This window comes from Lonchura striata, chromosome Z (assembly GCF_050655825.1).
Source record: "Lonchura striata isolate lonStrDom1 chromosome Z, ASM5065582v1, whole genome shotgun sequence".
Taxonomy (NCBI): domain Eukaryota; kingdom Metazoa; phylum Chordata; class Aves; order Passeriformes; family Estrildidae; genus Lonchura; species Lonchura striata.
In genome coordinates this window covers 74,341,473-74,368,665 of record NC_140740.1, presented here as the reverse complement: position 1 = coordinate 74,368,665, position 27,193 = coordinate 74,341,473, and the positions used below count along the sequence as shown (strand labels likewise).

Below are 27,193 nucleotides of genomic sequence, written 5' to 3'. Positions count from 1 at the left end.
GAGTTTTTAAGATCTTACTCTTTATTACCCTGCTCTGTTTTTTTTTAGTAATCAATTCAAGTAATATCCCAAAGTTCTGTCTGTTTTGCCTGCAACAGTATTTGGCGAGCGACTTCTTATCTCAACCCATGAACACTTTACTGTATTTTCTCTCTCCTGTCCACTGGCAGAGGGGAGTGAGAGTGTGGCTTTGGTGGGTGCTTGGCATCAAACCGGCATCAAACCACTACTTTGTTCCTGCAAAATCTGACACAATAATTTTGTTTTCTCCTCCAGCTTGAAGAGCTGGGGAAGGATATGTGTGTGCAGAGTTCTGTACCAGCATCCAAGCCATTATCTATTCAGTAACACTGGCTTATGAGCTTCAGCAGCCAGATCATTAGGTGATGGCGGGCAGGATGCACTCACTGAAGTCAGGTTGAAATCCCAGTTGGAGCTCCCATCCATACATTCCAGAATCTGGAGGTTGCTCTTTTGAGCTGTCAAACACAGGCACACCATCTAGTGAACAGAAACTTGTTTCTTTCAAAGCAAAACAAATAAAAACTATGGTGAACAAAATGACATGACTCATTAGTTAAAATCCCCCAAGAAAACATACTCTTTACCTAAATCAGCAGTGGCAGCTATTAATAATCCTTCCAGCTGTTACAGGAAGACTTTGAAGTATACTGAGATCTCAACTTAAAGGTCTCCTGATAACACATCTACTGCAGCATTTTAAAAATGAGCCCTACACTCAGTTAAGCCTTTTTAATCTTTATTTGTAATGACTAAAGTGATTTATCTAGGCTTCAACAGTTCGTTAGTTTTAATGGCAGTTACTGGGAATTGGCATATTACTGTAGCCAGGTGTCAGCAGTGTCTAGGGGAAAGAGAATACATCACTGAATGCAAGTCACAGGACAGTGAAGAAAGAGGTGAGCATCATGTCACATGTTGTAGACAGTTGTTTAAACATTTTTGTAATGCTTCACCATCACTCAAATAACTCCAAATAAACAGACATGGATTTTGCAGAAGACCTGAGGAAGAAGGAATGTAGCAACTTGTTCATACTTCCAGAGTGTGAAAGGTTACAAGCATTAAAACCACATTCAGTTCACACTCAACACTGGCTTTATTCAATGTAAATGGGCAAATGTAATGGGCAATGTAAATTGTAGCAAAATTTAATGTAAATAGGCATTTGACCAAGCAAGGTGCAGACTTCAATCACCATCCTAATGGCAGGGTGTCTGCAGGGTGCTTCATGTTCAGACATGGGCGAAAACAGGTAAAGCTGAAAATCACAGTCATCTTTCATATGTATTTCCCAATCAAGTAAAAGCATATAAAACGTATCTCAGTTTGTAACAAAGCCCCACATACTGCAAATTTGTCAGAAGATATACCCTTCTTTAAAAACACTAAAGACAAACAGTGGATAAAGCTATTTTAGGGAACTTGTGTACTGTGAGCAATTTCCAAGTCAAGGCTTTATTGTATAAAGGTAAAAGTCTCAAATGAAGCATGTATATGGTAAAATCAAAAATGAAACACCCCAGTTATACCCTCCTTTTTATCAAGAGCTTTAAAAAGCTCAGAACTGTTGGATAGGGGACTTGCCACCCAGTTATGTTGTGCTCAACCTGAACAAAGAAGAAGCCCACTTCTAGTGGCCCCCTGGTTACCATGTTCACATCATATTGACTTACTGGTAGAGTACAATTGTTCAGTGTCAAGTAACACACCTAGACTGAAGCTCTGCTGTCTTGTGTCAATCACAACCAAAAAACCCCAAACCTCTTGGTCAACAAAGGTCAGAAAGTCTTTCAGAAAGTCTTCCAAACAGAGAACACATCCCAGGTATGCCTCAGTGGGGTTTTTCCTGCCTCTGTCTCAGTGGAGGATGAGTGCACCTATAGTTGCACGCAGACCTGCTGCTAAGCAAATGTTTGGGAACACGACAACTTTTTACAGTGTTACACAATGGAGAATCTATCTTTAAAAACCATGTGACAGCATTTAAAAAACCTAAATGGTCCACTGCTGTGCTGCTTACTGATTGTATCAACTTTTTTTTTTTTTAAGCTATACTTCTTTGCTATGCTCAGTAGAGGAATGCTGGACTTGCCAGCCTGCAAAGCCATTTCCATAACCCTGGTTTAATCTTTACCAGTCAGACTCATCACATGCTTATTGTTCTTGCAACGTAACCTCTGTAGGATCATGAATCCCAGCTTCAAAGACAGCTGGTGAAGAGTAGAGTGGTCAGCAGATTTTTCCTTGCTGCCAAGTCTTCAATTGCCCATTCTCCTTGGGGTCTTTGTTGGTTTTATTGTGAGTTCAGTACTTCCTTCTTTTTGCCTAATATGCCTACAGCCTTTACCCCTGCAATATCCAAATGCCAAGCAGTTCTTCATTGCACCTTCTGTGATAATCACAGAGCTGCAAAGCTGCTGAGGTTGGAAATAACATCTGGTGGTCACCTTGTCCAACTCCCTGCTCAAGCAGGGCCACATAGTACTGTCTGCTTTTTGAATACCTCTAAAAAGGGGAAAAATAGTATTATTTTTAGTGCACAGTTGAAGAATCAAACCAATTGATTAGGGATTTGCCAAGGAACTTATGGAACAGAAACTGTAATTTTGATTCACAATAAACATTACTCAACCTCACTGGCCACTTTAGACTACTCCTGCCTGGTGGTGGTATAGGCTGAGTAAAGAGGATAAAATGTTGAAAAAACAAGCCCAGTGAGCAATCTGATGGTGGTAACTTAAATATCACAATATTACTTACTCATCACATTGTTTTTGATGTATAGAAAGCAGCTAAATGAAGAAATCTGATGAGCTAAGGAAAAAAATAAGGAAACAACAAAGTAAGAAATAAAGGATTGAAGGAGGAAAATGTTGGAGATGAACAGGTTTTTGTGCAAGACTCAGAGTGCTACACATTCTAGCTTGACAATCTGTAAACTTTCCAGTCCCACGAGGTTCAGCAGTTGAGGTTTGGCCAAAGCACACCATCTGCAGTAGGAACCAGGTTTGCCTGAAGACTATCAAGGCAAAAACATTGTCCTTGCACAGGGAAGACAAAGAGAGGGCCAGGGTAACCTGAGGAGCAGGAGCTGTAAGGCTTTTTACAACAGTCAGGCAGGGCATGGCAGATTTAATTTAATAGTTCTGTGTTAATGAGGTGCTCGAGACTACTGCCGCACTGGGTCTTCCTGGCATCTTTCTCAAGATCACTGCTGAGACACCACTCATTCATTCTTAGGACAATTTATAAGCCAAAATGTTTAAAAAGTCATTTAAGTGTACTTTCAAACTACTACGGATGGCTGCTGTCTTCGTTTGTCTACCCGTCCTCTGGTACAGTGCCGCACTCCCTACTCCCTTCGCTGCTGGCGGGCGGCAGAGCATCGCCCTGGCGGGCAGCGGGCACATCCCGGTGGCTGCCGGAGGCGCGGCCTCCCCCGCACACAGCGCAGGAAGCCAGGCCGCCAGCCCCGCTTTCCCCCCCAACATAAAACAGAGCTGAGGAGAGGTAGCACGTGTCCTGTAGGACACCACGACACTTGGGCACGGCCGCAGGAGAGCGGATGGTGCCCCGGTGCGCTGAACAAGCATCAGTGCTGCTGTAAACCCATACGTAGGTATGTTCATCACCAGAGAGGCATTGCGGAATAAAAATAAGGTGCAGATTAAACCAGTTTAGAAATCAGAAACGCACTGAGAAAAAAAAAAATCTCACGTTAAGAGATCACAGCACTTGGAAAAAAATCACACAGAAAAAAAAATCAATTGGAATGCACCTTTCAGTAGTCGTCTTGGTAGCCAAGATGCTGGTTTTGACCTCTGTTCCTGCTGCCGTGGATTCATCTGCCGGCAGAAAGCCTCAGTCTCACTTCACATAACCAGCTGCAGCAGCTTTGCTGGAACAAACACTCCAGTTTCATCCTACAGTATGTTTTGTAAAAGCAGTTCATATGCAGATAGTTCAGGGCCTTGCACACAACACTGATTGCACTCCATATTTTTATGTGCCAGTTGGATGGTTCAGCTCTTAAGAATGTACCTACTACCCTTTATTAAAAATGTTTGTTAAGTTGACAAAATTCACTGTGAGAACTACAGAAAACTGATTAGTTTTATCCTTAAGAACTTTAGGATTATATGTATGTACTTACAGTATTTTTATATAAAGCAAACTGCTGAAACTGGGCTGTATAAAAAAGCCAATTTGAAATATTGAAAGTTGGGAAAGGCAACAGGATGGTTGGAGGACTAAGAAGGTAAGACAGGTAAACTTTATGCTGTACCTTAGTGGTTATAGCCTCCAAAATGGTAATAGTGCAATAGCAACTCATGTTCCCCTTCTGACATGAGGGAAAGCAATACTGCATTTGCACATAAGGTTTGCACACCACTGGTGGTTTTCACCTCACTCATTTGTAAGAGGTCACTAAAGTAAAGGATGAAAAGTCATATTTAGTTCAATACAAGTGTTCCTACTCAATAAAAGCATACAACTGCTTGATGAGGATTACTCAGCTTACCTCTAGTTGTTTTGTTAACAATCTATGTATTAATGGTACTGCTTTTTCCACTTCCCTAGGCAGCATCAAGACAGAATACGATTTGTCACACCAACACTGAACCAAAACAAAGCTTCAGCTCTTTGTATGGAACTGCTGAAAGAGGAAGCTGCAGTACTGAAAGCAGTCAGTCTTGACTGCATGAGACCATGCCTCTCACAGAAGGCAAATGTCTTACTTCAAAAACTTCATAAAATGCAAAACTGTTGATTCACTGTTCTTAGAGCTGTTACACTTGAAAAACTGGGGAGAGGGAAAGTTACGGTTCCTACTCACACCACATTAAGGTTTATAGTTCAATTTACTCTGAAGACTACAGAAGTAAAAAGAAAAAAAGGCAAAAACATTCTTTTAGCATACAGGGGCTTTTTCTTCCTGCTAGCAGGAAGAGGTTTTTAGATAAATGGTGAACTAAAACTTAACAACTACAGAACAGAACTTGCAGAACATTATTTCACAGCTAGAAGCCTCTTAAAATGTGAAGTTGCCAATAAAAAGGAATGCAACAGCAAAGTACATAATACAGCAATACTTGTATATTATTGCAACAGCAATAATACATGTCTGTCACTAAATCAGTAGAAAATTAAGTGCTTACAAAGGCAAAGAGCGACCTCATTCTAGTTATGCTGCTCCATGCATTGAGTGCGGATAATTTTATCTTCACCTCTGCAAAAGTAAGGTGTGCTTCAGGTTGTAAACTTGGTTGAGTTTCATGATTTAAATAATAGACTGGACCTTTTGCTTTATACTGTATGTGTCTAGACTAAGACAAATGGCTGGTAACTTGTTCTGCTTTTACTCCACAGTGCTTCACAATTGTGTGCATGATCTGGTAGGATGGTGAGACTACCATGTTTCCTTGGACAAGTATCAGAACTTCAACTTGAACAAAGTGGGATTAAGTTTTACTCATTTTAGAAGAGCACTCCTATCCAACATATGGACAAGACAGCTTGAAGAAGCATGCTTCTTAAATTGACAATGATTTATTCTGTTTAGGAACAGTCAATAAATACCAATCTTCTAGCTTCAGTTTGGAAATCCTTCCCCATCAAAAAATCACTTATTTGTGATGTTTTTTTCTGGCATAAGCTCCATTGCCAGCAATGGATGTATGAGACAAAGAAGTTAATAAATACAAACAGCAGTTTTCTAAACATACCTCTTCTTTTAAAGGCATGACACAGATTTACTAAACAGATCTCAAACAAGTTCTTCACAGAAGAAAATTTTGCTACAAGCTGTCTTTGAACATTGTTTTCTTCACTAATGTTGGTAGTTTATTTCATGCAGTATGGTATTTTTGAATAGAAATGATGAATCATTTAAAAACAAGCCTTTTCCCCTCTTTTCCTTTGCCAAATGTATGCTGAGACATGTAGCTGGTACTGAACTGTATGAATTTAAGAGTGGTGTGCCTCTTGTCAAGCACTTCATGGCAAACATGAAGAAACAGCAATATGGTACTATTTTTTACTAGGAATCTGGGGGATTTTTTTATTCATCTTGATTTTAAACCACTGTTCAAGTATTAAAGGTATAAAATGTAACTGTAACAGATGTTTTGTGTAACTTTATGTGAAGTGTAGAAACACAATGGAAGATTCCTGTTTCTGATGAAAATAATTTTCAAGTAGTTAAATTTGAATATCCCTCTAAACTCCATTCATATAATATTAAAAATGTGTATAAAAGCATGAGACTACAGAAAAACAATTAACATAACAGAGTTAATCTTGAATAAGTTTTTCCACAATTGTATTTTACAAATAACTGAACTCCCGCTTTAGCAAAAGCAAAAAGAATAAAAATAAATTCTCTCCCAACTATTTATACTCAGGAATTACCTTGCTGTGGGACTAGATACTTCAGTCTACAGTCCCTCTAACCCAAAGTGTACTCTTAGCTGTATCCCTTTGTGATTTAGGGTCTTGGAAGTTTTCAGCAAACCTCTCTCTTGCTTTATCCCAGTTCTTTTTATTCTTGCTCTGGACAAGCTGAACATCTTCAATTGAGGCTGGTCTCCTAGTACCTAAACCTGCATGCTTCTGATGTACTTCCAGTTGGATCTGTCAAATACATGAAATATTATTTTAAGTTAGGTACTCTAAATACAACAAATTCTGGTTTTCTAATACAAATTCCACCCCCTCTCCCCAAGCACTTCTCTTTCATGTTCTAAAACACCTAGATCATGAACAGTACCATGAAAATGATGTACCACTGGAACTATGATCCCTCTGCTGGCTAGTTTGACAACACAGGATATGGTGTGGTTCTGAGCAGCACTACAGCCAAAAGACAGCAAATTTCTGGTGACAAAAATGGGGCTAATGTGGTTGCCACAGAGGTCCACAACTTGCTGGCTACAGTGACTTCAGACAGCTTTTCCTCTCTCAATGCCCATCATCCAGCTTGATTTTTGTGCTACATCAGCCTCTGAGAAAGAACTACACCCTAAATCGATCTTCAAATCACATCACTTAAATTATTCCAGTTTTCCTCCAGACTTTGTATTCACATGTGAGATTATTTGGTGGCTAGGAGCTGCCTGTCTTCCTTTGCTTAGTTTCCTAGTGAACACAGTGTAGTGAAGGGACAACACTACTGAAAAATAGCCCTTTAGTCAAAGAAAAAATAATTTGAGATTAGTCCTATTGAGATTATTCCTTCTTAATTAGGGTTTTTGTAAGTTTCAAGTGAATAATGGCATACAATTAGATACTTTTCACTACAAATATGTTCCTATTATTTTTGTTTCAAGAAAGACCTACCGGATCCTTCATGCCACCACCATCCTTTCCCAGACCTTCCCCCTTCTTCCATCCCATCTTCTCCAGCATTTTATGTCCTTTGTTGCTATTACTGATTTCACTTTGAAGAAGTGAGAAGCAAGAATTAAGAGTATGCTTTCAAATACTGAACAACAGAAATGTTCATATATATAGAAATCAGGCATCAGTCCATCAAGAGCTATCTAGAAGAACAAGCCTCAGGTCAGTATGAGTTTTCTTAAAACCCCTGAACTACTTGCTTGCTTTAGGAGCTAAAAGATACGTCATGGGTGGGAGGGTATGGATTACAATACAGAAAAAGTGGTATCACATCCTACTGCACCTATTTCATCATCTCACACTTCCTTTTATTAACTTACATGCACCTACAAGTTCATGCTTCTTAAAAAAAACCCCAAATACAGCTACAGAGGCAAAGTAACAACTGAAGGAACATCAAGTGTCATTTGAGAGGTATGGAAATGCATATCCTATGAGAGGTATGTAAATGCACTGTCCTATCATTGACAGTGAGAGAAGCTGCAGGTGAAAAATCTGCATGTGTACTATTACTGGGACTGAATAGAAAAAATAAAAATTGAACCATCTGAAAAACAGACACTATTGAAGATGTCACTAGTACAGCTGGGGTGTTCTTTATTTTTATATGGAAGCTTTTGAGTTAATAAATAAAAGTATGTGAAATTCGAAGTGTGAAATGTTTTAAATTTTCTAGCTCTCCTAACACAATATATGCAAGTAATTTGTAATTTAACAAATTGCATGCTAGTAACAAAATTATACCTATTTCATGACCATTTTTTTAAGATTCACAAGAGAAGGACATGGGGTATACCTTCCCCCACCTCCAACTTACATATGAACAGAAGCTGAACTATCATCTCTCTGAAAGGTTCCTTCACTTCCAACGGTCTCTCTGCGTTTTCCTGCTCTGTCTTTGTATTTTGGATTTTTCACTGCCTTGTTGTCTTCATATTCTGTGTTCTTTCCAAGCAGATTTAATTGCATCAAGACAAAGAGACTGGGGTTTAACTACTTTATTTTTGTTAATTTCCCTTTTTCCCTCCAAAAGTATGGGAGCTTCAGCCTTTTTTATTAATTCTAAATCTAAATCTAGTAACAAAACCTCAGTATTTTCTTAGCTTATAGGCATACCTTGTAAACCATATTACTGCCATCATCATGTAACATTGCCAAGTTCAGTAATTTCTCAGAAGTTGTAAATAAAATAACAGTCTCTTGAATCTTCTCTTGTTATGAAGAGTCAATCTCTCCATATTAAGCAGAAAACCATGTGGATATGCTACTGGCTTTTTATATAACCACTTAGCCTGCTCCTCAGCAACTACTTTTTTTCAAAATAATTGACAGAATTAAGTATGTTTACAGATTCTGTATCACTATTATTTTGGTATCTGAAGAATTTTATAGAAATTATGGCATTCTGTTTTCTACATGAATACTTAGTACAAATGCTGGAAGTAACTTCATGTTAAAATCATCACTACAACAGAAGTCATTTGAATATATATAAGGTACCAACATTCTATGTTGGTATTTTTCTGTGGACTTAAGAACCTGAAAAAATTCCATTTCCTTCAATAATTTTTTCAGTTGCTCATTATGTTTCCTTTCCAAATGAAAGCTAGGACTGCAACTCAGTGAAAACTTAATTTACAGAAATAAAACCAGAAGTGTCTTACAAAATCTTAACTTCAAAAGGATGAGGTATCTTGTACACTTTGAAAAGATCTTCTAATTTTCAATGGTACGTTCATGCCCTCTTACCATCATCTTTCTTCACAGAGGTTTGTAAAGAATAATTATTTAGGGTACAAAAGACAAACCAGGCTAAGTTTAAGGGCATTTGAAAACTTCCCTTATTCAACAAATACTACAGCTTAAAATAGGAATCACAAAGTACTTAAAAAAAAAATAGGTAAGAACCACAAGATTACAAAAACTTAATCAACTTCTACTGTAAACTCACCTGTAAACCATATTTTACCCGTATTTGTTTTAAAGCTTTTCTTCTGACTAGCTCTCTCTCTTCTTTGCTAAGTGCTGGACAAACTAAAATAAAAAAACACAAGATTGAATTTGCAATTACTAATGTAACAAGGTTTCGAATCATAAGACAAATGAGAGAATTTTTGTTCTGACATTATTATACACAGATGCATATACCAAGAAGAAAATATGTCATTATGTACAACTATTCCAAGCTGACAAGAAAATTATATGAGAACTGAACAAATTATTATTTTTTTATAAAGTAAACAGCCATAATAAAAGATGTATCCTGTGATAATATGACTAACCAGAAGACTCTTTTTTCTTGTCCAGGCGAAGATGTGCTCTAACTTGTCCTGGTTCACATCCATCACAAGTATCACCACCGGGGTGAATATGAAAAGAAAGCACAGTTTCACCAATCTTCACCTCATCTCCATGCTCCAGAATGTAGGGATCACACTTTGTTTTAGGCTAGCAAATGAAAGTTTTAGCAAGTGAAAAACTCGTAAAGGAGAGGACCTCTATTACATGCACACTGCTTACAACTCAGTAGTTCAGTTTGGTCTCACAAATGTAGGCAACTATTTAACTACAGTGGGTATTTCACTCAAGCAGCTGTAACCATAGTGGATTTTTCCTAGTATAACCAAACATTAAGTACTCCAAGTGGCCCTAAAATCCGAAGGGAATCCAGGTAGGCATTAATGTATGAACGAAAACATACAATGGCATTGTTTAGTGATTTGCCACAAAACATTTGAAATTACCAGAAAATTAGTTTTCTGCAATATATAGAGCACTAAAACAGCAGGTACTCACCTGGAGAATCTGATTTCCATTAACAACTGTTCCATTCTGACTGCCTTGATCCACAAGAACATAATTTTGCAAATCGTGGTCAAAATACACTTCAGCGTGAAACTGGCAAATAGAAGAGCAAGTTAAATGTTCTTGTTAAGTGCAAAGTGTGTTTCATGAAATACTTGCATATAGATTTTTTTTAAAACAAACTTTTTGTTTGGATGCCACAACTTGTCAATCTATAGTTTTATTTTATTAGAAGTGCTGTATTTAGGACCTGTGTTAAAGTATTTAGCAAAACAGGGCATAGAATTTATAACAAAAATTTCCATTCAATCTACCATTGAAAGGAATTCTGTTACTTTTCAATCTACCTCAACATAATTTCCATAGTTGCTTGAAAGAAAATAAACCCTTTTGCTCTAAGCGTAACTGCAAAGATTGCATTACTTGGTAAAAAAATTCTTACTATCTGACATCAAAATTTTATATACCATTAGTACTTAAGAGGGTTTGTCCTCAAGTTTAATAACTATGGAATTAAAGACTCAAAAGACTTTGAAAAGACACTGTTGTTTGTCTTAAGTTCCCATTCAGTGTATGTTTTCCTTTTTTCTAAATTCAAGTCTGGCTAAAACCATGTCTCATTCTGAAAGTTCTTTCAAAAAATTAACACAATGTTCCAAATTTAATTCTTCCACTTAAAGCTTTATTAATACATTAATGTCTTCTGATCTACCTTTCTGCAGACATGAACAAGAGTTACCTTACTGACTCCAACTTCAGGAATCTGAAGTGTGTGTCCAACATCTTTTTCTCTGGAAAGGCAAGTTGATATACAAGTCACAACAAAGTATAAACAGATCTTATAGGTGACTTATGAAAGATATATTTCAGCTGAACTGTAATATCATATTCCTCTTCTAAGCAATTAGCAATTTTCTACAGATACAAAACATTGCGTTGCTGTACACACAATGTAAAGACTTACATTAGGTCCCTTCTGCCATTTGTATAAATGATACAAAGTTGATGATTAATAAATGATCAAATTTTACCATTAAATTCTTATCTATAAACCTGGTATTTCTAACTGAACTGTCATGCAATGCCTTTAAATAACAGTCTGAACTCTACATCCTTTTAGTGTATCTTGGCTTTGGTCTTCCATGGTAAAGTTGAACTCTTGGTTGCATTAGGCAGGTAATACAAGTAAACAAAGAGTAATCGGTACAAGGTGAGTTTTGGTTTGTTTGCATTTTTTGTTATCCAAACAGTGCAGTAGGAAGAAGAGATTTGTGTATTGGATTCTTCTACTAAGGGATTAAGAAGAAATGCAGCTAGTAAAAGACCTATATGCAAATTCAAAGTAGAGCTGTCTGTTCATCTTCACATACATGGACTCAACCTTTAAGAGCAAATCAAAAGATGTCTATTGGTATTAGACAGAAACAGCTTTTCCAGGGTGAAGTTTTCAAGTAAACTTTAAAGAAAGCTTTACATCATCGTTAAATTCATCATCCACAATGAACAAACCAGGTTTAGAACTCTAAGAATGCATACAGTCTAGCACAAACCAGCTTATTATATAAAGCCAATGAACAAACCCTACTGAAATTTGAAGGTGTGAGGAAGTCTAGGATATGCTTCCTAGTGATCTTGGATTTCTGAAGGGTGTTCTTCCATCTCTGAAAATAAAAGTACTTCAGTAGCCTGGGACAAAATTTACTTACTTTCTAGGAAACAAGTTTTCCAAGAAGGGATTGCAGTTATGCTGCCACTAGGGCTCAGTCACAACATCAAATTATCACTAACTATTCAGGTCTGCTGAGATGCATTACGTGTGCATGCTGTTACATTATCATGACAATGTGTTGTTATGCAATCCTAAGTGCTTTCCACAGCTTTCAAAGAGGTAGTTTGGTATATCTATGTGTGTGTGTATATATATAAAATTTCATTCAGTTTTACCTTCCAATTGTAGCAGGTTTCACAGCAGTGATAATATAAAGTGACCCAGTCTGCAGAACTGGTGATCTTATTACAATTACTCTGATACAAGGAGGCCAGATCTTTTCTTCATCTATAATTATACAGAGAAAAAAAAAACATCACCATCATTACTACCAACACATTACAGTTTTAACTTTATAGCCCATAATTTTAAAAAACTGAAAAACATTCATCCATCACCTGGCTGAATAATATGCAACTTTCATAAAAAGAAATGTGTAACAACATCTGAGAGAAAACTTTGATGAGATTGTTGTTTCAAAGGCTTTCTGACTACACACCAAAATATTACAAATGTTTTCCTAATTCTGGTTTACATACGGACAACTCTTTAGTTACAGCAGTAATATATATATATTCACAAAATTTACTAGTATATTATAAATTTATGCATCATTAATTGTTAGAATTAGAAAACAATTTTACTTTGAGAAAAGCCAGCACCTTTTTGTCCACCACGTCACAGACCTACTGTCTATCAAACTTTATATTTGTCAATTTCTATGTCAAATATATTTTTACTGGGTTTTTTCTCTTAGGAATGCTATTCATCAACATGGATGAAAAAAAATAATAGAACTTACACATGCATATGCTTTTTTGCCTAATTATCCATTAAGATACTATATTCTGACAGCTGTATGAATTGTACTTGGATGTACATTTATAGAAAAAATGTCCAATGACCTCAGCTAGGAACAGACATAGATGAGAAGACACCACCTTAAAAGCTACCAGGGGAAGAGAAACTGTCCCCAGTTTTTATTATTTCAGCATTACTGCCAAATTGGGTATTAAGAAAAGACAATTTAGTCTGAAAGCCTGATGGTAGCAAGCACATTTTGGTTAGTGTTAATCAGCTACAATCTGATTTGTTAAGTAAAATAACGAAAATATAAGAAACTGATAATAAACTGTGAGCAGGGCACAGGCTACAATACAGTTTTCTGAGTTGTATTTAATTCTGTGATTTGGAATATCCTTTGCACCTACATAGTTCTGACCGGCTGCATCAAGCTTTTTACAGGTTACCTTTTTTTTTTTTTTAAGGACCTAGCAGAACACTTTGGTATAAAACAGTATTTGGGTTTCCTGACTATATCCATTTCTCACAATTTGCCACTGGAATATACACAAAATAGGATTTCAACTAGTTCTGACTACTCCATGCTGCTTTTCACCACAGGAGCCCCATCTTGCATTCAACTGCACACGACGGTTTACAAACAGTATCAAAAATGCTGTATATTCATTTAAGAGAGTCAGTACACAGCATTACTGTGAATTACTTGTCTAGAACTCCTATTTTAGCAGCAGTTTCTTTTCTCCTTTCCCTCTCCCAATCAAACCAAATTTTTTCAATCCCTGAGGTTTCTACACAAGCACAGATGTTAGTTACATCAGTAACAGCTTTTATAAAAACACGACTACTTACTTTTGTACAAGTGAAGAGAGGGAAAGAAATACTGGTAACATATAGCAGGTTTTCAAAGTATCTCACATGCTTTTATGTATTTTTTTAAAATTATCCAAACAGGTTTTTTTAACAGGCGTCTGAAAAGATACAGTAATATGATATATAATCCACAATAATTCACCTTCATTTTCTGAGTATTCTGAATCACCAGTTTCTTCACTTGTTAATTCCTCCTCACTGTAGCTTTCACACTCAGAATCTGTAATTTCCCCTTCTTCTGGTTCACTCTCTATGTCTGCTGTTCTACTGTCATCTGTATACGCTGCAGTGTCTGGTGTACTTTTGTGCGAATGTGAATTTGTACCATCTGCAGAAATTGATTCTTTGGCTGTTAGACTGTTTAGTGTTTTTTTGTCCATTTTAGTCTTCTTTCTTACATTTAGAGACTCATCTTCTTCAGTAGAACTTACTTGCTCGGTGGTGGAAAAGCAGTTCAGACTGTTAGATGATTTCTGCTCTTCTGTGTCCAAATCCTGGAGGGGAGTTATACAATGTTACAGTCTTTACACATTGAGTTTTTCTAAAGAATAGCCTGGAAGTAAATTCTTCACTTAGGAAGAATTACTTTTAGAATTATTAAGAATTAGTTTATTTCCAGAAAGTTTTACACATGCAGTCAGCAGAACTTTTACATTTCAGTAAGAATATTTTCACATCCTGTTAGATTTGACTGAGACCATCTTCTATTTGCCTTCCTCTTCTAAACGTCATTCTTTTCTGACACTTAAGAAATTATTAGAAACTTTAGAATCTTGTCCTCATTTTCAAACTTGTACAACATCATTTTGAATTATTTTTCTATTTAGCTTTTATGACACTCATTTCTGTCTCTCTCTTATTCAGTTCTTGCAACTTGCTTAGAAGGTCTTTAACTGATCTTCATTTTATCTTCCTTCTGTTTTTGTTGTCTTCTTTTTTTATTACCAGAGTCCTGAATATCTGGAATGCTCATTTATGCTTTAACTATAGACCTGTTCTTCCTCCTTTTAAAACCACATTGTTAACACAGCCTTTAATCAAGAAAGCAGATAGAGAGTACAAGCTTAACTTATGCTATGTGAAATAGTTCTACTAAAAGTCCACTTTCTACTGCAAAAAGTTTCTCACTTTCTCTACTAAATATCAGACAGATTGTATCTTTACAGATTCTTCCACTTCCACTTATTTCATCATCAGAAATAAAAAAAAACCTCAAAATTTTTAAACTGAGAAATCTAAAGTTTCATATTCATTTTGCCAGAGTACCTTGAAAATATAATTCTCAATCTAATAGTTTGACAACTATGTTAAAAAAAACAAAATAAGGAAAAAAAGAGAAAACAGAGAAAGAAGTAACTTTAAAAGATAAATAAAATCTCAAATTATGTGCCATTTTGAGTTCAGAGTAATTAAATGCATTAAATTGCCTCAATTGTATCAAATATTGCAACACAACAGATAAAAATACATCCTTGATCTTCTGTGTGTTTCTATTTCAAGATAAGTGAAATAATGTGAATATTATTATTATGGAAATTAAAGCACTTTCAGATTTGGAAAAACGCATCAGTGGCACAGACTATGACAAACTTAAGAATTCCTTCCTCTCACCTGTTGGATAGGAGAGTGTACCTTTGACACACCTTCAGTAAGACAGCAGGTTCTCGGGTGAAACCAGCACTTTTTAAAAAGGTTTTTATGCTTTAACTGAAAGACTATTGGCTTGTTCAGGGTTTCTCTATAATGCACTAGCCCTCCTCCCTGAATCCCCTAAGTTCTTAAATAGAAAGGAACAGGATAGCAAGGTCACTGTGTAATGTTGTTTATTTTAAACAAAAATTGTAGCAGTCCTGCCACAAATAAGCCTACACAGTTTAGACATTTCAAACACATTAATCCCATTAGAAATATTTTTGGAAAATCTGATTTTTCCTTTTATGAGTTAAATTTTTCAGTGTGTTTGCCTTTGTCTATATTTATGTTTGGTATGGGTATTAGATTGATAACAAACATATGAAGGTGTTCTGCACTCTAAAATGTATTACTTCTTTAACCGGGTAAACTAGAAAGTAAAAAGGAGCTGTTTCAAAGCCTGGTTACTAAAGAGTAGACTCTTGGTTCTGTATTGAAAACAGGAATTTTTAAAAACAGTCTTATAAATAGACCAAGGATTCCACACATACATTCATTCTATGATTTTGCCAATATGACCATTAAGCCTCTTCTCAGTTTCTCTATTTTTTTCACAATTGCAGCATTCAACAGTTAAGAACGCAAATAACCTAAATAATTAAGTACTGATAAAAATGCAGTCTTTACATTTACAAAACCTTGTATGAAATGAAGTATTTTAAAACTGAATATGGATTTTGAGCACTTCACTTCATGGGTCTGTATTAAAATGCACATCTGGATAAAGTGCATAAACATTAAGCATGTGTGTTGCAGAAATCCATTATGTATGACTATGTACAGGTTTTGGCTGGGGTAAAGCTAATTTTATTCACAGTGCCTACTGTAGGGCTGTGATTTGGATTTGTGTTGAATATGTGGCTGATAATACAAAGATTTTTTTTTTTAAATTTATTGCTGAGCAGCGTTTACACAAACCAAATTCTACTTCTGGCATCACTCCACCACCAAGGAGGCTGGGAGTGCACAAAGAGTTTGAAGCAAGACACAGCCTATATAGCTGATCCCAGCTGTCCACTGAGTATCCCATACCATATGGCATCATGCTTACCAATAAATGCTGAGAGAGGGACAAGGAAGCAGGAGGAATGTTGAGAGTTTAGCCTTTGCCACCATTACCTGAGCTGGGGCCCTGCTTTCCTGGGGATGGCTGAACTTGCCTGCCCAGGCAGGAAAGCAGTGAATTAATTTCTTGCTTTTTCTTTTGTTTGTGCATGTGGCTATATCTCAATCCACAGATTTTCTTACTCCTGTCCTTCCAATCCTCTTCCCAGTCCTGCTGCTGGTGGAATGAGTGAGCAGCTGTCTGGGGCTCAGTTGCTGTCTGGAGAACCATGGCTGACTACCAGTACTAACACAGAACACGTGTAGAATGTAATAAAAGTCTAACTAGGCAAACAGCACCCAATGCCTTGCACCTCCATATAGTCATCACTTAAAAGCCAGGAACTGGCAGTAAGCACAACATTTGGTAAATACTAGTGTAGAATTTCAGGGTACTAGTGTACCCTGAAAAATGCCATAAATTCTAGCAATGTACTTGATTTCTCAATGACTACCTAAACTTCATCTCAAACTCATGCCACAAGACACAAAGTATGCAAGTAGATGCTCATTATAACCATTTTTTACACCATGGTATTTTTTCATGCACATATATTTTTTTCATTGTTGCTTTGCCCAATGCATCTAGACTGACACCAACAGTCACAAGTTAGACATGGATTGACTCAATGTGCTCCAGGTTTGAAAAACTTTATATCTACTTGGTATTACCACATGATATCTGGGATTCTCCTCACTAAGTTGAAGATGCGATCAATCTGATAGATAATAAACTATTTTTTAATTACAGAGTTGAGTTGGTTCATATTTCTGCATCCCTGACAAAGCCAAAAGTATTTTGAAATCAGGATATTTATGTATCCCACGAGGACTAATCTTATTATAATAACAAATCATGCTGATGTGAGTGGAACTGATGGTTTTACTTTACTTTAGATAATATGCCACAAACTGCTGATTACAATGACCTTTTGAAATGCAGACTGTCCTACTTAGAAAATATATCATTGTCATTTAACTGTTCTTAACAAAAATTTCAAAGTATTTTAAGCATTTAACTATACTTTTTGTTTTACAGAGCAAGACATTTTGGCTTTCAGAACTTCAATTTTTCTGTACTATGGCTGACCAACATGCATGTTCATGCAATTCTTCAGCATCCCCCTACACAAGAACTTACTATTGTGAGCTCAATTCTAAGAACTGTATTGTTTAAACTGTTATTTTTTCTAAATTTATTTTATAACAAACAGAGAATTGTAGACAAATACAGCTTTTCTCAAATGTGTAGCCTGTTTTTTGGTTTGCTAGAAGTTCTGTAGATGATTTAACAGATTCACTTGTTCTCAGCACTCTTCCACAGGACTGAGTAGGACAACTTTAGCATTGACACCCTCAATTTGAAATCTTAATCTGAAATTAATTATTTTACTAAAGAAATATTTTCAAACACTTAAGAATAGTTCTTTCACTCAAATGACTAACCTTTCATGTACTAAAATCATTCCACAAGTACTTCAGTTACTCTCATCCACCCTACACAATACTCAATTTTCCAGTACAAAAAAAATCTAATTAAATACCAGAAAAAAAAACTCTTCCTACAGCATATAGGAGCCATTTTATACACTGGTGGTGGACAGTTCTGAATTAAATAACCGTACCTAAAGAATGAGTAGTTTCTTTAGTTCAGACCTTTATGTTATACAGGGATGCTAATAATTCTCTTCCCAAATATTCTAGAATGCCATCAAAGTTTTCTTCAGATGTTTCTTCCAAACTATTTAAAATCTATTTCAGTGCTACTTCACAGGTGAATGGATTTAGATTAAATAGCTTTAAAAAATTTATTAATTTCTTTAGGAAAAAATGTATCCAAATTTCAATTACTAGATATTCTTTCTTCTTTAATAAAAATAACAAGGTTAAAGGTAAACATCCATGGACTAATGTGTGTTTGTTGTCTAAACTCTTTACCAGAGGCTGCCAATCCAACAGAAGAAATCTTCAGATTAGTCATGGTTTCTGTCAACTGACGTACCTAAAGATGGGATGAATATCAGCAAAAAGTAAACCACATGTGATAACAAACGTAAAAATCACTGCTATGCCTTTCTCTCCTACAGAAATAGCTACTATGAATCTATAATGGAAAAGAATACGGGAGAAGTTAATTTTGAGTACCACACTCAAATAAAATTTAGTATGTGGTAGTTTGAAAATATATAAAAAAAAATTTAAAACCAATTTATGGAAAAAAATGGTAGTGTCAGAACTTTCTTCTAAATTTTGCTATGTATTTCTAACAGCCCCAATGCACCAAGTAGAACTGCAGGATCACTACTGCACACAGTCTATTCTCCAACCTGTATGGAAGCCCTGGGTCTTAATATTGGGCCAGGGATCATATTATAACTTGTCACCTTTTTTTAGAATTTTTAAACCTTTTCAAGTTTACTTATTTAAAGGTTTTTCTTGTACAAAAGAAAATACCATGTTTCTTGTTCCACCTTTTTTTCTGACCTACCCCTACAAAAAGATACCAGAACTAAAGATATTCTACCAATGTTTTTATATGATCTACATAGAGGCTAAGACTTCATCCTGCCAAAAAAAATCCTGATTCTCAATTAAAAGTAAGCAGGTAGAGACAGTATACTTTGTTTCACAAGTCAAAAGAAAACTATTTGTAATATAGTTTCAGTTTGTGACTGAAAAGCAAGGCTGTCTTAAAGGAAAGTTTTTGTATGAATTAGGAATGTTCACAGGTGATAGTAAGCGCATAATTTTCTCTGCTGTTCTTTACAATGAGAATTACATTCATATTAGCCAACACTTACAAGTATTTTCTTGTCTTTCAAAAGGTTATTCACCTTTTTAAAAATGCAATAATATTTTAAAACATTAATATTTTGGTTTACATTCTCAATTATATTGGGTTTTCTTTAAGAATGCTCCAATATTTTTTAACAATTCACTGCAGTGTTAAGTATCCTAGCTTCTGACTTACAAATAAATACTGCATGTATGTAAGATAGCTGAACTTCCTCAAAATAGACAGAAATTAAATCACAACAAAAAACCCTCCTGTGACCAGAAACAGAAAATTAATGGATTGTTCCAATTACAATAGTTTTTTAAACAAAAACAGGTATTAACTTTGGTTTATATTAAGTCATTCAAAAATCACATGCAATTTTGGTAAAAATCATTGCTTTAATACAATCTATCTAGAAATATATGCTTTATAATCTACATACATAACTGCTAAATTTCCTTATTTCTTGCATATGACAATTTTTAAGTAATTATAAATATCTGTAAATATTTGATTACATTAATTCCTTTAATTGAAAAAGAGAGAAAAAAATTAATATGATTCTGTAAGTATTGCTGTCTTCCCTTGCTTTACACGGATATTCTTATACACCACCTCAGCTTCACCCAAGAATTATAAAGTTCAAGGTGTGAATGACATGTTCCAGAAGGACATCCTGCTTTCTTAACACTAGTGGTCCACAGCCCAGGCATTAAAGCAAACCCTTCTCCTACCTCTACCATCTGTAGAAAAAGAAAGACAAGTAAAAACCTACTTTGGTCAAAAAGTAAGGCAATGTTGGGACCATTTTTCAGGCTAGCAGCACAATTTAATAATTGATTGGGAAAAGCAGTAATGAGGTATTAGTATTCAAAGCATTGTCATAAACTTCAATCATTTAAAGTGTTCAGGGCAAGAAAAGGGAGAAGGCTGTGCAGTAAGTTTGGAGAAAAGCATTTCGATATTACAAAGTCCTATTTGAAACCAGATGTTTTTAGAATTATTCTACCATGAACTAATTAGTGCCTTTGCCAATACAAGACTGAACTAGGCAACAATTGCACTGCTAAAAAATACCATGCATCTATGCACTTGACTGTGCAACTTATAAACTAGTTTTCCAATTTTATAACAGAAAAATACTTTTATTCTAGAAAATCTTGATCATTATATTAATATAACATGGATTTTTAAGTGACTAATAACCACAGTACAATAATAAAATGTTCTAACTCAGCTATGTAAACTATATCAGTAAGTTTTTCTTCTAAATCCAGCACTGCATTTACAAAGAAGTGCACTAACAAGAAGGCATTGTTTTATTTTTGAAATTTAAAATGGAGAGTGTTCTATGTTTCACTGTGAATTCTCCTTGTTTTTGTTTAAAAAAATAAAAAAGACCATGATTACTTCTTTGACATAGACCTTCATTCCCTATTCACAGAAGAAAAGATCTGGGCACTACAGTATACTTTAAATGTTTTCCATGTTACCTTGTTGGTCAAACAAATTAATTCACAAATAAATCAAAGTACTCAGTTCACCATCAATAAAACAGACAAGAAAAAAAAATTATGTTTACCTCCTATCTTGTGACTGTGGAAGTCTCACAGAAAAGATCTGTTAACAAGATTATCTAAACAAAAACACTGGTATAAAATAAGATTGAGACAAACCTCTATTTCTAATATAATCAGATTACAGAAGCAGACTCTGATGGGAGTCTAAAATGTAGTCAACATTATTTGATAGGTCAGAGCTATACATGATTTAGAACTTTTACAAACATTTTTGTTGGTTTAGGTACCAGTTCACCACAGAACTAAATTTAACAGACATATTAATCAGTTTATGATAAAGACTTATTCCTATGCCTAAAATCCTCTTCACGATTCTTTCCTGACCCATGATGGATAAAGTTCTGTGTTGACCAATGCCTTTTGAGAGGGGCAGAATGCTAATTCAGCATTTGCACAGAGCAGGCCCAGAACCTGGCTGCTGGTAAAACTGCACTTCCACTGCATTAGCTCTCTTAGGTCTGAAGAATTATTATGCTTAGTGTTGCCAAGTACCCAGATCAAACTTTCCACATGGAAAGGCTTACTTAACTTTCCTCAAGGAGTAGAAATTCCTGCATTAGCCACAATTTAATTATAAAATGTGTAATCAGTCAACAACGACTGTCCATTTAACCTAATTGCACCTTTTCTTAATGTAAACAGTTTCCATTTTCAAATCTTTCAGATGACACCACTCCTGATTAAATTTTTTAACTGTGCACTGATGTTATATGACTATTATGTACAGGTATCTGGACAGTAATGTAATTATTTCAGATTTTAACCAATCTGCATGTCTGAGGCCTACATAATGAAACTATGTAATGGTTAAAGCAAAAGCTCTGAAGGATGCAAACCAAGGAGAACTCAAATTAGAGAATTCAATATATTAAATTTTATCTTAAGATAATAAAACAAATAGAGAGAATAGAACTCAACATCAGTAAGAGTGTTCATAATGGAAATTCTTCCTGAGGTTTAACAGCTGTGTTAGTACTTCTTGGTGTTTAGGAGTCAGTAATGTTTTCCAAGACAGCACACGACAGGGTATGCTTTCTTAGCACTCAGGACAATTTTGATACATATTGATTACAATGGGCACTTATTCTGATGTACAGCTTATCCTCACACTAACGACAACGAAAATACAGTAAGAATGTATCAATAGGGGAGCATAATATGCAAAGAAATAAAATTTCAAAAACACCAATCCTAAATGATAGCAGGGACACAGTAAAAGGCAAAGGACTACACGCTGGAATGGAGTCACAGAGAAAGGACTGTGTATGAGTGTATTTTCAAAATTTACATTTTTTGGTTCATAATGCGAATCTGAAAAAAAAAAATCCAACCAAACAAGAAACCAACACCAAATCACAAGCCAAAATCCCAAACCCAAGACATTGCCACTGAAATTCTGATGTAAATCCAACCTACACAACACTGAATTTATTCTAGTGTGCCTGCTCTTCAAAAAACTTCACTGACACTCAGTTGTAGACTCCTCTAGAGCTGGGTAGTAATACAAAAAAATTGAAAAATTGAGAGTATACAAGTTAAAAGTTTCATCCTTAATCACTCAATGAGAAAGTTATTTGAACACTAACTACATGTTAGCAACTTTACACATGCTGTATCTAGTTTAAGTATGTTTAAATAGTTTACAAAATAAAGCATTCATTCTCTGCATAAAACCAAGCCCCACAACCTGTAAATTGCAGCATGGACAAAAACCCAACAGATTTTGTATTTTCTGTCCGTCAATTTTGAGGTTACCTTATACTCATCTGCAGCAATCCACTCTGCTTCTTTTCTCTTCTTTTTTCCCTTTTTATCCTTGGTGTGCTTAGTACCAGAGGCCTGGTAAGACTGCAGATCCACTCGTGAATGAAACTGGTATCGGCCGCTTTCCACATCACAGTAGTAATAAATTCCAGTTGCTGGGTCGTAATACAGTTGGTTTTCCTTTATAAGAAATGAAGAACAATGTTATCATCACTTCAATAAATATACTGTTCAAAGAAACACCTGATTTATAAAGAACCACATTTTAATTTTGATAAAATGAAAGAACTGTGGTGGCCCTGAGAAATGTAAACAAAAGTGAGTTGTGGGCAGCAAATTTGGGGTAAATTACTTCATTACCTGAAAACTGTAATTGGAAGATTAAACCCCAAAATGCAAATGGACCAAACTTATCTAAGTATAAAAACCTGTGATCTGTCGTCCATTTTTTGGATGTATCCCCTGGGGAGGCTTTGTCTGCCCTAAATATACCTGAAGGCCCTTCAATAAATATAACTAATTTTTATTACCTCAATTTTGTCTGGTCTCTGTTTTTAGGTAGCCAAAAAAGGCATCATAAGGAGCTACTTCTGTGTGGGATCCTCCATGGACTGTAGTATGAGTAGGTTCCACGTGGTCTGCTCTATGGATTGCAGGAAATTGCCTGCTCTGGTGCTAGGAGAACCTCCTCCTGTTCTTCTTTGCCCCTGATGTTCACAGGGTTATTTTACACACTCACTCCCCCGTACAGACTCCACTGTGCAGAGTTATGCCCCTTCTTACACTGGTTTCAGATAAGCACCACCAGCTCTTCTAATGGCTGTGCTGTGCCCTGCAGCGGAACCAGCCATGTCCAGGCAGCCCTGGCCCTCTTCTCAGAGAGGCTTCCTCTGCAGCCCTGGCCTCATCATCAGAACTTTGCCAGCAAACACAATGCAAGAACATTTCCTGCGATTCAGAACACTTATGTACCAAGAAAAGTCTATAAACTGTAATCTATAGCCCCAAACATTTATGTATAACTATATGAACACTGTCGAAACCAATGGTATCCTTTAAGATCTCAAAAAATAAGTCCAGAAGCATCCTGAGAAGAGTTGTGTACCTCATGCATTTTTTACAGTTGAGTTGAATATAACAGTGCAAACAAACTCCGTTCTCAGTGCAGTACAGTGTATACATATCTTTCCACAGATCTGTACACATATACAAACACACCTCATAGGACAAAAAGAAAACCTTTGTAAAAGCTACATGAAAATGCATAGCAAAAAGTAACTATTAAGAATTCTGACCCATCATCTAATCTTCTTCTAACACTTCTAAAAGAAGTGTTTTCTTTACCTGTAGAATCAAACTAGTTGCTAGCACTACTCAAATAAAAACACAAAACATTTTGCATATTTTCTCCCAATACCCTTTTCACTGTGGAGAAGCAACTGACTTACTTCAGAAAAATGTCTTTTTCTAAACAAGACATCTTTAAGCTCAAGCCTTTAGGTTTGAGAGAGTTACAGATCACCTTTCTAGCATAACATCTGTACAATGCCAAGTAACTTAGAGACCTATGAGACATCAAAATAACAGAATTAAAATCTAAATGTGTGTCCTAGCCTGCTATCTTTGCCTGAAATGATTAAAAAACTAATTAAACACTATTCATTTTCAGTAACCTGTTTTTCAAAACGCAAGATCAGCTTGGATCTTAGTTCTTTGCTCATCAGCTTTTACTAACAAAACTTTTGCAATAGACAAAAAATTCCAAGGGTTTTGGAAATGATCCTTACTGAATTGTAGTAGAATCCAGTGCTATGGTCGTAATACAATCCTGTATTTTCATCATATATAAATCCAGTCTGTGAAACAGCAGCCTCTGCAGCAGCTCTCAAACTCTCTGCCAGAGAACCTTCTGGTACTGAAGTTTCTGTCTCCTGATAACAGAAGGTAAGAAACGTAAGTGGTCTATGAACTTGGACTGTTTCAGAAGGCAAAAATCTGGCTGTGGTTCACTAGTAAACTCCTACTGATTTCAACTGGACCAAGACTTCAGCCCATGTCTTTTGTTTTTCCCCAGCTTTACTCGAAAGTGACTCACATAAAATACACGCACAGGAAACATCTTTCAGAGCATTCCTAAGACAGATTTCTGCCCTCTGTTCTATTTCAGTTGCTAGATGCTAAAGCACAAACTCAGTTAACTGAGCGACCTAAGAGAAGGCTGGAGTGCAGGGAAGAAAACCAACCCACCACAAAATAAACAAACCCCACCACCAATGTTCTTTTCCTTGTATCTTGCTTCCTTATGTTAATGAAACAAAAAAAAAGAAGTACGATTTCTGAAAATCAGAATGGATATATTGGACATACTCTGCTGATAAAAATAATCCTGCTTCCAGGCTATGCAGGATATATATGTCTTTTTACAAAAACTCTCAAATTCCAAGACACAAATCTAAGAGGGTGTTCCACTTGGAACACACTACAAAAAGAACTAATTTTGAAGTACAAGGGTATTATCAGCACCAGACCATCAGAAAAAAATATTTCTCAAAAAGCTCTCAGGACCACAAGTACATCTTTTAGATGGAATATTAAGAGAGTACTGATTTCAAAACTGGTGAAACTCCAAACAGTCCAAAAACCTGTGAATTCTGGATGAAATTTTCCTCTTCTCCACCTTCAATAGCTTTGGTGCTATCCTTCCTCAGCGGAATATTAACATCTGCATCCAATTCCTCTGTGGAATTATGCTCAGTGCCTTCACTCCCATGACTGTGCTGCACTGGTAGTTCAGATGCACAATCTTGAGTATCAGTGTGACTGTAATAATTTTCATAGTAGTAATAATCTGCCAGGGGAGAAGGGGAAGAGAAAGAAAAGTTGAAGTTGCATAAATTAGGAAGGTATATTGCAATTTAAGGATACTAAATCTTAAACTGGAAATTTATGCAAGTAAGTAGTCGAATGAAAATCAAATATTAAGTAGTGCCTCTACTCTGAATTTATTATCCTACTGAACAAATTATGTCTTCATGTTTTCATATACTTCACGACTTGGTACAGCTGTATGTTTGCAACGTGAGATTACTATGTAACAAATTACAATGGAATGAATTCTGCTAGTCCATGCTGCATTTAATCCTGAATTAATACCTGGAGTAAACAGGAAACGTCTGAAAGATAATGTCAGGTTACTGAATTTAATTCAGCAAAGGATGTAGACCTGAAATATATTCTATATTACAACATTTTCAAACTAAGATAGTGTTCTATATCCCTATTTAAACATCACCACTCTCTCTACCTGCTTGTGACCATGCAGCACAGTCCTCTGTCTGTACTTCTACACTAGACGTATCTTTCTCCTTTCTATTATGGATTTCTTCAGTGAGTTCTTCTACCTGAAAGGAAAAATTGAATGTTAAAAACACAATACTGTATTTTAGTGGTCTGCCATCTCAGAAAAGAGAATCAGCCTATTTTGCATTCCATAATTTAAACAAAACATAATGGCATCATAGATGTTTCAAGTGATTTGTTTGTCGGAAGATAATTTTGTACTTGAATGGTTGGCATAAAGAAACACATAATTTCTGCTCACAAAGGAGCAGAGAAACTTAATTGAGGTTATTCCTAAATGTCCACCCTGTAAAGTTGGATTTCAAGCAATGGTCGCTGTTCTGCAGTGACGACTGCAACATTTACAAAGCACAGAATATTCTGAACTAGAAAGAACCCATCAGGATCACCAAGTCCAATTCTTGGCCCTCCACAGCACACTTCAAGAGTCACACCATTTGCCTGAGAGCATCGTCCAAATGCTTCTTGAGGTCTGTCAGGCTGGTGCTGTGACCACTTCTCTGCGGAAACTTCCATTGCCCAAGTACCCCGTCTGGAGAACCTTTTCCTAATATCCAACCTAAAATGCCCCTGGCACAACCTGAGGCCGCTCCCTCGCGTTCTGCCAGCGGTCAGTGCTGCCCGCCTGCCTCCCCTCACAAGAAGCTGTGCCCCGCCATGAGGGCTCCCTAAACGCCTCTCTTGCCATAGGCACTCACAGAGAAGTTTCGCCACTCTTCCTTTACCCCACACTTCGTACGATAAACTTCTTTCCCTCTGCTACAGGTAATGTTCCCTTCAGAATGCAAATCTAACCCAGTGGTAGAGAAGGCGTTACCATCCTCACCACGATGCTCCGACTGGAAACCTCAATCCTCCTCTGGCCGCTCGCAGGCCAGGAGAGCCCGGCGGGCTCGGGGGCTGAGGGGCCGTGCGGGACGGAAGGAGCGGACGGGCGGGGAGCGGCCCGGGCGGCACCCGGCCGGGGGGCGGAAGGCTCGGAGCCCTACCTGCCTCCTGAGCGCCTCGCCGCTCTCCCGCTCCCGGCGGAACAGGCGCTGCGTGCGCCGCAGCCGCCGCCGCGCCCGCTCCAGCTGCGCGCGGCACGCGCCCAGCTCTGCCCGCAACGCCGCCGCCTCCGCCTCCTCCTCCTGCTGCTGCTGCTGCTCGCCCGGGTCCGCCCGGCTCTCGGCGCCCGGCGGGGAGGCCATGGCCGGCGGCCCGCCCCCGCGCCGCAGCTCAGCGCCCGCCCTCCGCCCGCCCCGC

At 36.8% G+C, this 27,193-nt stretch overlaps 1 protein-coding gene and 1 non-coding gene across 4 annotated transcripts; one reads left to right on the top strand and one right to left on the bottom strand.

Moving 5' to 3' along the window:
• On the bottom strand, window positions 1-27,193 carry AGGF1 (angiogenic factor with G-patch and FHA domains 1). Of its 3 annotated transcripts, none has more exons than XM_077790209.2 (14): window positions 26,938-27,193; window positions 25,893-25,989; window positions 25,231-25,436; window positions 24,376-24,519; window positions 22,580-22,768; window positions 18,404-18,467; window positions 12,172-12,283; window positions 10,967-11,018; window positions 10,219-10,320; window positions 9,705-9,870; window positions 9,374-9,456; window positions 8,240-8,367; window positions 7,363-7,462; window positions 1-6,657 (listed from the first exon to the last, which is right to left on the bottom strand). In XM_077790209.2, exons 1-14 carry the CDS (start codon window positions 27,136-27,138, stop codon window positions 6,457-6,459), a joined length of 1,845 nt encoding a protein of 614 aa, XP_077646335.2. In that variant the 5' UTR covers window positions 27,139-27,193; the 3' UTR covers window positions 1-6,456. The 3 variants fall into 3 exon arrangements, with proteins under 3 accessions (XP_077646335.2, XP_021387305.3, XP_085423207.1); XM_021531630.4 differs by lacking the exon at window positions 18,404-18,467 and adding an exon at window positions 13,812-14,163 and having other exon boundaries at window positions 26,938-27,192; XM_085567081.1 differs by lacking the exon at window positions 18,404-18,467 and adding an exon at window positions 13,812-14,163 and having other exon boundaries at window positions 26,766-26,964.
• On the top strand, window positions 4,268-4,396 carry LOC116184650 (small nucleolar RNA SNORA47). The gene has a single exon (XR_004149401.3). It is a non-coding gene; the product is annotated as a small nucleolar RNA SNORA47 (small nucleolar RNA).